The 14,027-nt window shown below is 37.1% G+C and overlaps 1 protein-coding gene across 1 annotated transcript; it reads right to left on the minus strand.

Annotated features, from left to right (window-relative positions):
- Nucleotides 1–883: 883 nt before the first annotated feature.
- On the minus strand, nucleotides 884–13,231 carry LOC127453004 (glycylpeptide N-tetradecanoyltransferase 2-like). The gene is made up of 12 exons (XM_051718978.1): nucleotides 13,077–13,231; nucleotides 12,112–12,229; nucleotides 11,807–11,951; nucleotides 11,427–11,545; nucleotides 11,210–11,301; nucleotides 8,321–8,437; nucleotides 8,027–8,197; nucleotides 7,544–7,652; nucleotides 7,083–7,253; nucleotides 6,824–6,991; nucleotides 2,809–2,946; nucleotides 884–2,456 (listed from the first exon to the last, which is right to left on the minus strand). The coding sequence occupies exons 1-12, from the start codon at nucleotides 13,187–13,189 to the stop codon at nucleotides 2,436–2,438; spliced, it is 1,482 nt and encodes a 493-aa protein (XP_051574938.1). The 5' UTR covers nucleotides 13,190–13,231; the 3' UTR covers nucleotides 884–2,435.
- Nucleotides 13,232–14,027: the final 796 nt, after the last annotated feature.

Here is a 14,027-nt window from a genome sequence, read left to right on the forward strand (position 1 = left end):
TCCAGGATCCAGCTGCACAGCGAGCTGTTTAAGCCCAGAGCAAGGAGTTTCTCATCAAGCTTGGAGGGCACTATGGTGTTGAATGCTGAGCTGTAGCCTACAAACAGCATTCTCACATAAGTGTTCCTTTATTCCAAGTGGGAGAGAGCAGTGTGTATTGTAGATGCAATGGGGGGACAGAGCAACAGGACACCAGTCATTTAAGCAAGTGATTTTGAATTGCTTTGGTACAGGCACAATGGTGGATGTTTTAAAGCATGTGGGGACTACAGACAAAGAGAGGGAAAGGTTGAAAATGTCCGTAAAAACACCAGCCAGTTGGTTCACGCACGCTCTGAAACTGCTGTATTGATCAAGTGTATCTAGCTCTGATACAGCTCAAGCCTTCATTGCTAGTTCAAAAATGTCACTTGAGAACTTGCTAGTTCGAAAACGTCACTTCAGAATTTTTCAGACACTGGAGGAGCAAGGTAGTGTGTGTGTGTGGTTCTGATTATGGCGAAATACATTGAAACATAAAAAGTTTCACAAATAAAAAGTTATTTCAGATTCCTTACTCATACCACAGGTCTTTAAGTCATGGTTACCATGGTTGACACCACAGTGGAAGGAAGCTGCGAAGAAAAACAAACAGATTCAACAAAGGGGCAAAAGAGGAAATTAGAAGAGATTTCAGATGAAGCCAGTGAGGCCTCCCTCTAATCCTCCAGCCTTTAAAAGTAAAGAAAATCATCCCTAATCCCACGAAAAAAAGAAACAAAATAGAAAGTGAACAAACATGATTGCCATCTTATTGTGTGTTTAAACTGAATGCAGTATTATATTTTCAGATAAAGGTTTGAGTAATGGGTATGGTGAGGAAAAAAGACCTAGATGAATTATGTTTTATTACTTTAGATGCTTTTATTCAGTCAAATATCCATGCTGGTATACCTTGATGTATATTTTTGACAATTAGATATTTGGGTTACTGTCATGTTTGACATGGTGCTGGTACTTATTCCCATCATCAATTCTGCAATGGAATTCAATAAAAATACTGTTTTCAGAAAGAGAAAGCTGATCATTTAAAACTACACATTTGACATTTAAAAAAACAACCTCTCTTAAATAAGGCAAGTACTCTGGGTGTTTTCACCATGACCCCATAAGTTCTTAAACCATAAAGATTGGAGGAAAAGAAATGTTCATGCTCATTTCATACAGCAAGCCTTAGAAAAACATACACAAACTGACATTCGCAAAGTGCCCTGGATGTTATTGAACAAAACCACTGATTGAAATGTGAAATCTTTCTTTTAAGCATATCTTGACATGCGCTTTTACAGCATATTGTAGATTCAGTTACATTAAAGCAAACCATGACAAGATAAGCTGTAGTAACACAAAAAAATTAGTTTTCGCTATAGAAATACACTTGCTCAGATTTCATTACGTCCCACCTAGCAGTGATTGTAACCACCAGAACAGCAAGCAAACCTTCCTGGCTGCATCACCAAAAGCATTGGGAGAAAATGCTTTATTGTGATGGTTTAATTCTCTTTGTGCTCAAGTATAGCAAAATTACCAGGGCTTATTAGCAAATGCACCTTTCGAACGAGGTTATGATTTCACTGCAAAGAATACTGACAGAATAAAGAAAAAAAACATACTTAACTTAAATACAATTCTAAATATCAGAATTGTTTACCTATAATTATAATAATTTAAAAACACTAAATGGCAAAGAATGGAAATAGGTGGGGAAAAGCTGTAACGATCATGCCTTAATGAAATTCAAAATGTTCTTTTGGACACACAAAACCTAAATAACAAAACAATATTTTTTTTCTTAAAACTGCACCTCAGAGCATTCCGGCTCTTTTATAAACATGTTGATGTTGCACTTCATAATGCAAAACATTCTTCTATATGTAACCATTTACTCCTCACCCCTTCCCACTAACAGCAGGAACTTCAAACGGTAATGACTTCAAAGGCAGCTCCACAGAAAAGACTTTGGATTTCCTGGCCCCTTGTAAGCCACACAACACATAATAAATATCTGCCATTAAATGTACAGCTTACTAATTCACAAAAATTTATCAACGCACCTTCATAATATAAAACAAATGAAGAAAAGACAAAAAAACGGGATTAAACGTATGTGAGAGGGTACAGTTTGGAAATGTTAAGGAAAAATAAATGAACACTAATTGTGTATACAGCTTGTGGATGTCTTTGACGTTGATAATGTTTCTCACATTCTCAGAAAGAGAGACAAAGAGAAAGAAGGGAGAACCCTCAATAACTGGAACAAAACCTTAAAGAGCTGCACAACATAACTCATTCACTTTGAATGGATGTCAGTTTGTCCTCTTTATCTAGACTATGTCCAAGTCAGAGAATTTGAGATGGACCTTTGTATCAGTCAGCATCCAACGCAGAGCAGCTGGTTACTGTAAAACAAGGCCAACCTGAGGAAAATGCAGAAGTAAATTTAATCACACTCCAATAATGCAAATGTGTACTGAGGACATTTATATGGCTTTTTATATATGTGAACAGCACATTAGATAAATCCCTTTCAAAACACACATGCAGGTACTACTAATTCTGGCGCTCAGGTCTTTCAAACAATGCAAAGGTTCTCAATCTTGTACAGTGCCTACCTATTACTAAATATATAACACTGAAAGCTTTAACCCATTTTTTTTTTTTGTGTGTGTGGGAGGGGATTTAGAAGTGTCAAAACTGGGATTTAAATGTACTTTTAAAAACTGAAAGATAAAAAAACAGGCAGTCCAGTGCATTTTATTTGAATCATACCTTTTCTGGGTCCATGGGGGGACATTTCCAGTTGTACAGGTAATACTGCAGGTTACCATCTCCAATCCCAAACTTGAGCTTTTCCAAGAAAGTCTTATTGCCCATTAGATCCAGTGCATTAAAAACATCAAAACCTTTCTGTAATCCCAAAAATGAGAGAGGGAATATGAATTACAATATATTAAAATGTAATTATGCAGACCATCAGTAATATCATCCATTAAGCATGCTATAAAGTCCATCAAATAACTGCTCAACAAAACAAGTTGAGACCATGAGCTTAAAGGGATAGTTCACCCAAAAATATTACACACTCGCCCTCATATTGTTCTAAACCTGTATGACCCATTTCTTCTGTGGAACACAAGAGAAGATGTTAGCCAGACACTGACAGTTAGGCCGGATTCGGGCGTGAGCAGCACGTTTTTGTGTTGGTCCCCATATTAACAGATTACAGCCTTCACATTGCGAGAGGGAACCACGAGGTGAAGCGTCCCAGAAGCGTCAGTGAGCGGATAGTTTTGCCGTAGAGCCTATTTTTGCTGGGTGTAGTGGAAAACTAAAATAATCAGGAGATTATATAAAAGATGCAAAAGCAAATGAAAAAATCTGGGTTACAGTGAGGCACTTACAATGGAAGTGAATGTTTAATGTTTTTATGTTTAAATACTCACTGTTTCAAAAGTATAGCCACAAGACATAAAAGATATGCATGTAAACATGATTTTAGTTGCTTACTTTTTGTGTGTTATAGCCAATTTTACAACTTGGTTACCATGACGATGTAATTTCAACAAACCCTAAAACCCAAAAATGACTGTAAAAATTACGATTTAAACAACTTTACAACTCAAATAATACACAAGTTTTAACAGAAGAATTAATGCAAGTGCTTTTATAGAATTATAAGCTTCACATTTCTGTGTTACTTTAAGCCCTCCAAAAATTGGCTCCCATTCACTTCCATTGTCAGTGCCTACCAGTAACCTCGAAAAGGAGGGACGAGTCGAAATAAAATTTTGTGGTAATCAATATTATGCCACACAAGCTGTCGATTGATCTTAACTTGTATTGAACCCGGAACATTCCTTTAATGTTTCAATTTACCGTTATGCGTGTCATGCCTTTATGTCATAAAAACAGTCTACCTAACACGGTTTTGTCAGGTGTTTTAACAAAGGAATGTCGTTATTATTTTATTTTTTACTTATTTAATAATTTATGGGCTGTCGGGCTGGACGCAAACTCTTGATGCAGGGACACACAACAGTTTCTGTTCTCTGACTGAATGCAGACGATTTAAGCACCCAATACTGTAAGGGTTGGGGATCTATGCAAATTATTTACCATTGTGATGTAAATGTGGTCCTACTCATGTAGCCTACGTATGATTTCATGAAGACCAAATTTGTTATACTTATTAATTACAAGAGCATTTGGGACTCTGGATTTTTTTCCGAGTCTATGACATTTGTGATGCAATGAAAAAAATTAAATAAATAAATAACAAAACAGAAATTAATGAACATATCTCTGTCTACATGCAGCTGTATTAGCCCCTGAAGTCATAGACGTAGCCAGAGTTGTTTCACTGTGTTTAAGCAAACACACGCACACACACATACGCACGTGCACAGGCACACTCATCAGTTAACCAACACGCATGAATGTTACTACAGAGACTACTGTCTAACTGTATAATCGACAACCGAGGTGGCTGGCATGACGAAAACATAAAGGCGGGTATATATCCAATGTAATAGAAACTAAACAAGGCAGTTTCACATGACACGGGACCTGACAGCTGCTAAAATTCCATGTGGCATTTGTGCAGCCAAGACGGTGCTCACATTGCTGTTTCATCATGGTTAAAAACTTCAAATCAAGAACTTCATTGAGTCAAGTCACCCACATCATGTCTCTCACAGTTTACTAAAAACAGCATATCAAAATAAAAATACATAAAAATAGTATTAATATTGGAAATTAAGTATTTTTAGGCGTAATGTATCTACACATGTAGGCTTCTGTAGTCTCTTGTGGTCCAGGCAGTGTTGTCAGCTTGAATTGGTCCATAATAGCTTGATGAATTAACTGTGTAACTTTTTAAATAGTCTGGGGGAAAAAGTGTTATTGCTAAAGCAGACAGCAACTCTAAACAGATAAACAGCACATATTTATTATTGATTGACTATTTTCAAAGTATTGATAATCTGCTTAAAATACATTCTTTTACAGCATTTGTCCACTATTCACAACATTCAACCATGCACAATACAATATTAGGTTATTTTGGGCAGTGAAATGTTTTGTTTATAATTTAATTATAGACTATATAATAAATGTATTATTCAATGACAGAGTTTGTGTATGAAGCTAAACTTCACGTTACGAGAGGAATTTAGTTGGTTATGACGCTTTTTATTTTATTTTATTTTAATTGTAAACCACCGGGTAACTTATGCACATCTTTATTTAGCCTACATCTCTGACACTTTTGAAGGACAATTCTGTTACATTTATGACTCAAAATTATTATTCTCCATGTTTTTGCAGTTAAAGAAGAGCTCAGTGAAATTTTCTTTTATTGGTATTTAAAGATTTCAGACTGATTGCAGACCAACACGGCAGCCTCTCAAGCAAATATCAATTATAATTTTTTTTTGTATCTTCTGTGGCAGCTGCTGCGAGATACACACGGATGCATCAGGGATTTAGGTACATGAGCAGCACGCAGAACTGCCCTGCATTGTGCGGTTTCCCACAAATTAACTAGAAAATCATGTCTGTGAAGACTTGGCCCTAATATTATCAGTGGGCTTTTCCAGTGTTTTTGGATGTAGCATTTGCCGTCAAATCGTGAGACGTAACTTCTTGGGGAGTGCTAATTACTACTGTGTTGACTCATTTGTATGTACTGTATTTTCTCAAATCAGTCAGCAGATAGAGAAAAAAAGATTCTGACAGAAATCTCAGTATAGACTATTATTTCTTTAGATAGGGATAATTTTAAATAAAACTAAATTAAATTGAATTGAATTGACAAATTGAAAATGAAGTAGAAATAAAAACTACATTAAAATTTGAAACATAATAACCTTGGTTGTAATGACTAATGCAGCTTTCACTTTCACTTTTGGTGTATGTTTGAGTGGAGGGAAAAAGCAACAAACAATTGAAACATCAACAGAATGCAATAAGAATTGTGTTGAAGGACAGTTCATACACCTAAAGCATATGCTTTCATTCTGAAACAACTTTAAAGTATGTTCAGCAGGATACTAATCATAAAATGTATATATGAAATGCAACAATGGTGTCTTTGTTACATTTATATTGACAAACTGTTTTTCTTACTTGTGAAGTTTAAAATAAGCTTAAAATATTGATGTTGAGTTTATGGTTACAATTTTAATTCAGATTCATGAACAGATTCATTCGGACTCGGACTTGACTCTACCTGTTATGGACTCGGTCTTGAGTCCGACTCGGCCCCTTTTGGCCTCTGACTCAACTGTTTAAAGACTCAGACTTGACATGGACTCGACTAAGGTGGACTCGAACCCAACATTATCAATTACATCTCTCAAAAAACAAAACAATTTATGGCCTTTAAAGAAAATATTTCCCTTTTTTTTTGTGCACAGCCACAGCTCTGTCTCGTAAAAGAGACACGGCCAATGGGAAAGCCCCACGCGACTGCATTGCTCATGCCCTGCTCATGGAGTGTGTGCATTAGGTGTTAGAGACAGACAGCCTCAGTGAACATTAACTTTCATGGCATCTAATGAAAGTGAATGGTGACTGAGGCTGTCAGTCCCTAACATTCTGCCAAACATCTACTTTTGTGTAATACAGGTTTAGAACAACATGAGGGTGGGTAAATGATAACAGAATTTTCATTTTGGGTTAACTATATCTTTAATAACAAGAAGTAATGTGCAGGGTCAGTGAAAATTCTTCAGGTCAAACTGTATTTCTATTGCGCTCTTTTGAGCATGTGTTGCGATCGTACCAGTTTGGCTAGGATGAGAGCATCATTCATCAGGTCTATGAGCTGTGTCTCTGTATGGACATTGTAAAAGGAATAAGCAGCCTTCAGGCTTTTGTGCATCGGATGATGCATCACTGTGGATGGCAGGGTGTAGAAACTGATGAAGTCTGTTAGCACCCCACCAGAACCCTTTGAAGAAAGTTATGCGAGTACAAGAATATGAAGTTAAATATATGATTAAATAAAGATCAGCACGTTTTTGAGATGCTTCAGCAGGTACCTCAACAACATAAGTGTCGATGATGTTCTCTTGTGGTAGGAACCAGTGCTTGACCTCCTCCTCCCCCAAGAAAGGCCGCAGGTGAAACTGACTCAGGTGTTTCTTCAGAAGTGATGTCACCTGCTTTACATCCCCCTCTACCATCAGCCTCAAACCAGGGGTGCGTGTACTCTATAAAGAACAAAAAATGAGAAAAAAAAAATTTGGTTTAGAGAAATAAACTACAAGATTAATAAGAGCATACTGCTCGGCTCACTGTGCACATGGTTTAGGCTACTTACAGCAAATTCTACTCTTTTTCAGTACATCATGTCAGGGCCGTGGTTGAGCTGTTGTGCTCATGGGGGGTGAGTATAAGTCTATCTTGTAACATTTCTTGATGCCATTCCCCTTCTCTTCCCTATTATTTCCTGTCTACTCTCAATAAAGTGGCAAAAGGCCAAACAACCCACATCACTTACATCAGGTAATCTGTAGAGTTTCATTGTTCGTTGTAGCGTCATGTTTCTGCTGAGGTGGGAAAACTTCACCTCCACAAGCTTCCTGGGGTTTAGAGAGCGATGCCAGTATCTGTAAAGACACAAATATTAACAAGTTTAACACCTCTCCAAAATGCTTAAAACCAGCATCTAAACGCCCAAATGTAATTAAAGGAATAGGAAAGGAACAGTTCACCTTAAAATGAAAATTCTAACAATTTACTCACCCTCATGTTGTCCCAAACCTGTATGAATTTCTTTTTTCTTCAGAACACAATAGGGGATGTTAAGTAGGTTTAGGTGAGTTCAAATCCAAAACTTAAGTCATTTTTTAAGTTCTTGTAAGTGAATGAGCTTCTCATTTTGGGGTGAACTTTTCCTTCAATGTTGGATTGGATATACAGTATACAATACATGATGATTTATTATGGCAGCAAGCCAGCTGTTTAGACTCTGATTTGGTACCTGCATGTGGACACGGGTTTGGGCAGGACCACACCAGCAGTGTAAACAGCCTGGAAAATTCCCTCTAAATTGACCCGCCGTGTGATCTCGCGGATTAGTACAGGAGCAACACGCTTCGAGCGCAATTTTTTATGCACACACAGGAAGTTTATCTCCACCATCTTCTTCAACCTTACAATGCAAGGAAAATTAGTGATCAGTGATGGTAACAACTGGCTGTAAAGGTTGCTTCTGATGCCCTGAAAGTGTCTAGGTTTTCAGACTAGGTATTGTCATGATAAGGCCTAAACTCACGTGTCGTAGATGTAGATGTCTGCAGGAATGGCACTGATGAACCCAACCAGTTTTTTATTGGATGAAACCCTCACACCACAGTGCCACTGGGGCAGCCAACCCGGGGGTCGTAATGCCCTTATAGTGACCAACGGCAAATGAGAGGTAGGGAAAAGATGTATTTGGAGACAAATAAGACAATGAATGAAAGTAGCTGTGTTAGTTCAGTTTTGACGGCAATGACAAGGAGGCTGTGAGGGATAAACTTAAGGCCAAAATATACTTTGGTTGTCCGCGTTGCTGATCACTTATGCACAGTATGCATGACACAAATTTCATTATCAGCACAGTCCGAGCGCGGCCCAGATTTTCTCTACACATGGACAGTCTTCTATTGTGTGCATTGTCAGCGCATGCACCTGCCGTTGACTGTACTAAAAGATTATCATAAAGTAGTTGTAGTGTGCATGTGTTGAATGCGTTCGTATTTGCTCATGATCAGAAGAGTATAATTTCAAAGGCAACGCAGACGACCGGGCATGATCCGATCCTAAACGCACAAAAACAAAGAATACCCGGGCCTTTACAGTCACTTCAATTGGTATACTGTTGTAAACAACACTCCAGAAAAAACAAATTGAAGAAAGTGAGATGTGATCTAGGAACTAAACAGTTTTATATAGTGCATGCCATGAAAGAGACTGGAAGTCTATACTAGTGTTGTCACGGTACCAAAATTTCAGTAGTCGGTACCGATACCAGTGAAATTTCACGGTTCTTGATACCAGTTTCGATACCACAGAAAAAATTTGCTAATACGATAATGTGTTATTAAACACTCCTTTAGCCTAAAGTTAAATTTCAATGTAAATAATAAATTAAAATATATGCATGTTTCCTTCAAGTGTTTCTAACACTTGTTTGTTTTTAAGTAGGGCCCTGTTTTATTTTTTCACAGAATCCTTTTTTCCTTTTTTATTTTTCCAGAATTCCATGTTTTAAAGTTTAATTTAATGTCATTATCAAAATGGTGTCTAATCAAAAAAAAAAAAAAAAAATTCTTAAACTTTTATAAACTTACAAGGAAAAAATAGAACAATTACTTGTCAACATACCATTGCATTTTTTAACAAACTTTTATTCAGTACAAAAGCACTCTTGCTTGTGATATTCTGCTTAATTTTTATTATTATTACAATCATTATTCATTATTTATTATTATTATTATTTCTACAGAGAAGATTACATTTTACAATACAGTTATAATATATTTCTGTTTCAATTTCAGGCATTTATCTTTTATTATGAATCGTGCTTTTATTTTGACGTGCATTTTTGACAGAAGTTTAACTTCTTCGGATAAACAGTTCGCTACATGGCTCAGCGTGATGGTTAAAGCGCAAATGCTGTGATTTAATTATATAAATTATATAAAAATAATGCTTCAGATTGGATTAGTGCTCTGCTCTGTCATCTCTCATACAACGTGAATGATTCTCATAGTCTGTGGAGTCAGTGTATGAGCTGTCTGCTTTACACATTAATTTAAAGCTCAAGCAGCTCATACAGAATAAGATTGCAGCATTTCATGATTTAATAATCACACTAGGACATATCACGATTTTAATTTGATTAGTTGTGCATTTCAGTGTAAAAGGAGCAACAGAGCACATGTTCAAATAAGCGTGTGAGCATTTGAAAGCAGTTGTGTGTCAGTAAGACAGTGTGCGGGTACCGAATTAAGTCGGTGCTCGGTACTACCGGTACTGTAGAATCACTGGTATTGTTACATCTTTTTTATTTTAGTAACGACTTGGTACCGGTACTTTTGACAATGCTAGTCTATACCTTAAAGGGATAGTTCACCCAAAAATGAAAATTCTCTCATGATTTACTCATTCTCCTGGCATCCCAGATGTGTATGACTTACTTTCTTCTGCAGAACAGAAATTAAGATTTTTAAAAGAATATTTCAGCTCTGTAGGTCCTCACAATGCAACTGAACGGGTGTAAAAATTCTGAAGCTCTAAAATCCACATAAAGGGAGCATAAAAGTAATCCATATGACTCCAGTGGTTAGATCCATGTGTTCAGACATGATATGATAGGTGTGGGTGATAAACAGATACATTTTTAAGCCATTTTTATCATAAATTTTCCTCCCTGCCCAGTAGGCGGCGATATGCACGAAGAATGTGTATCACCAAACATACATGAAGAATGGGAAAGTGAAGTGGAGAAATTATAGTAAAAAAAAAAAAAAAGGAAAAAAAAAAGACTGAAATATTTATTTGTTTGTTTCTCACCCACACCTATCATATTACTTCTGAAGACATGGATTGAATCAGGATTTAATCACCAGAGTCATCTGAAGTACTTTTAAGTTGCCCTTATGTGAACTTCAAAATTTTGGCACGCATTCACTTACATTGTATGGACCTACAGAGCTGAGAAATTCTTCTAAAAATCTTCGTTTGTGTTCTGCAGATGAAAGAAAGTCATACACATCTGGGATGGCATGAGAGTGAGTAAATGATGAGAGAATTTTCATTTTTGGGTGAACAATCCCTATAAAGCCTCATTTTCATTCCCGTCAAAAAACAAATATGGTGCTACTGTGAATAAGGTCTATTGGCTATGCATTCATTACTATGTGAAATAATCAGCAAACATACTACTTCTGAAATCAACATCTCAGATGGACAGAATCAGTTGTTCGAGAATGGCATCACACTTGGCAGTGAGATCACAAACCACACACACACACACACACACACAAAACGATGAAGAATTTTTCACTCTTAATATATCAACCCTTACATTTATATAGTGAGCAGATTAAGCATTTAAAGATCAGCATTCAGATTCACAGTGATGGTATATAATTAAACGCAAGCATTGACCACTTACCATCTCAGAAAGTTAGAAGAATAGTCAAATCTAAACATGTTGTCATCATCCTCAACATAATTTTCATTCAGCAAAGTATATAACTCCTTCAGCTACAAAACAGAAAAAGAAAATTCCATAATTTTGTCAAAGAACTTTCTAGTACTTCAAAGATTAGCAAATAAATCCTTTCTACAATCAGTCATTCATATTACAGTGGACTCTCTCTCATGCATACCACTTCAGCATTGCTGAGGTCCAGTGTGTCCCATATAAAGCCCTGTGGGAGGGAGTATGGCTCTTGTCTGATATTTTCTTTATCTGGTTCAATTGGCCCATGAGTTGTCACCACCTCATCTACAAAGAAACAAGAGGGAACTCTTTCAGTGCATTTGTGAGGTCTATTGATCCAACACAAGCCGAGTCTGTGTTTTCTGAATACACCATAAATTAATTTGCCTGCAAAACAGTTGCAGGATTAATGCTGGACATGATGCTGGGAATTATACATCACAGTCCAAATTCTGACTACTGCAGGTTTGCCAAGTTGCTTACATTTGCAATGTTGCAATCAAACACCTGATTGTTTCAGAAGTGCCTTGCTAATGCATGACTCACTGAGTTTGGGTACGGGTTGAGTGTCCCAGAACTGGTACTTGTGCTTTGTGGCCTCTTCTATGTTTTTGGCTGGACCTTGACAGGTGGACAGGAGCTCCATAGCCCTCTGAATTTCCTGTAGTTTCTGCATGGGAATGGCAGGGTTCTGGGACAGGAACATAGGGAAAGTTAATGTTTGTTTGTGTAAACTGGCCGAGAATGAGCTTATGCAAATCCACTCCGTGATTTCACAACAACGAAGGGAGATTTACAGTACGGCCACTTGACCACATCCAAGAATTCATAATAAATTTCAAAGCAGAAACCTTTATCTCCTGAGAATCAGAGGCAGAATCAGACTTGGTTCCTCCTGAGCTTGGTTTCTCCTTCTTTCTCTTCTGTTTCTTCTTTTTCTTCTTTGCACCGAGATCTCCTCCAGGACTCCTAAAGAAAATCACAACAACTTACTGACACATGCATACTAACTTTTAGAGAAATCAGTCACGCAAAACATATATGTACAACCAAAGATATGCACAGCAGGAGAGTGCCAAGTACACTGATCCAATATAACAATAGCCTGGAAGGTGACTGCCACAGAGAACCATAATAAAGCAAGTGTCTGTCTGTACACGTAAGCAGGTCAAACTTTATGTGGCTGCCTGAGGGATGCTGCCTGGTCTGCCTGACAACAGAGGAACACCCGTTCAAAAGGTACATCATCATCCTCGATCCTTCAGCTGAGAAAGATGGTTGACAGACTGCAATGCAGCTCAGCTCATAAAGAGGGTCAAGAATATTTGTATTGTTCAGAGGTAATGGACAGAGACTAATATAACCAGGCAGATGCTTTCCATTTCTATCATCTAAATGGAAAATTGATAGTGACTTAAAAACGTCACAGGATACCAAACATATCTAGAAAATATAGTAGACATGAGCCTGAAGTACTTGTTTGGGCGCTGAGCTCTGATAAATCCTTCACATTAATATCGAGCTAGCAATAGCGAACTACTTTGATTCAAACGTAACTGGCAGCTTATAGTAAATGTCTATACTTATCGAAGCTATTTAAAAAAAAAATATATATATATATATATAGCGTCATATAGGCGCTACACAATGAACTCTAACTCTTATATTAGCAAGCTCGTTTAAAAGGACATTATTTGTCCTGATGGTCACCTGGTTGCTATGCTAGCCGTTTGTTTACATCTCTCGAGCAGTTAAAGCACGACGGTCTGTCAGCGCACAAACCCCAGCGCTTCAACGCATGCCATCATGTGCTCACCCCTGCCTGTGTTCATTTTCCTCCTCGTTGTCTCCGTCGATGCCGCAGGTGTCCTGGTCGTCCAGCTCCAGGCTCTGCTGGCTGGCCGCGGACTCGCTGTCCTCCGCCATCATGGATGAATCTGCTGCAAATCCTCACGACAAAACCACTCAATAAACACCAAGCAAAACAGTACCGTCTAGCGATTGTTTCCACTAACAACACATGAGAAAAGGACGGACGAACGTGATCATGTACTTTTTTTTACAGATTTAAACGGATATATTTGGGTCCATAGGTTATATTTAAACATGCTTATTGACAAAAATTGAGAGTAAAAAAAATATTACTTTAATGTATGCTTGAACTTGAGGGAATATATAGTACTGTTTTCTAAAATGACAAAAAGTGACTAATTATTATAAGACTTGTTTAGAGTGGTGGCCTACTAAATGTCTAGCCCATTTTAAACCTTTTGTTTGGTTTAGGTGAGACAGAAGCCAGTTGGAATAGATCATTCTGCACTATACAGAATGAGACACTTATTAATGGCTTCATATTAACCCTTGATTCGTAGCTTTGACACTGTATATTTATTTGAATGTTAAGTTGTCGTCAAATACAGTGTTGGGTGTTATATTACAAAGTAATTTGTTATTGTAAAGGAATATTCCAGGTTCAAGTTAAGCTCTATTGACAGCATTTGTGGCATAATATTGATTACCACAAAAAAATATTTTTACTTTAGATATTACAGCTTCATTTTCTGTTAAAGCATGACTTCCTGTAAAGCTGCTTTGAAACCTTGTGTGTTGTGAAAAGCGCTACAGTGAGGCACTTACAATGGAAGTGAATGTTAAAATACTGTTTCAAATATATAGCCACAAGACATAAACAATATGCATGTTAACATGATTTTAGTGTGATAAAATCATTTACTAATCTTTTCTGTGGAAAGTTATAGCCAATTTT

This window comes from Myxocyprinus asiaticus, chromosome 15 (assembly GCF_019703515.2).
Source record: "Myxocyprinus asiaticus isolate MX2 ecotype Aquarium Trade chromosome 15, UBuf_Myxa_2, whole genome shotgun sequence".
In the NCBI taxonomy this organism is placed as follows: Eukaryota; Metazoa; Chordata; class Actinopteri; order Cypriniformes; family Catostomidae; genus Myxocyprinus; species Myxocyprinus asiaticus.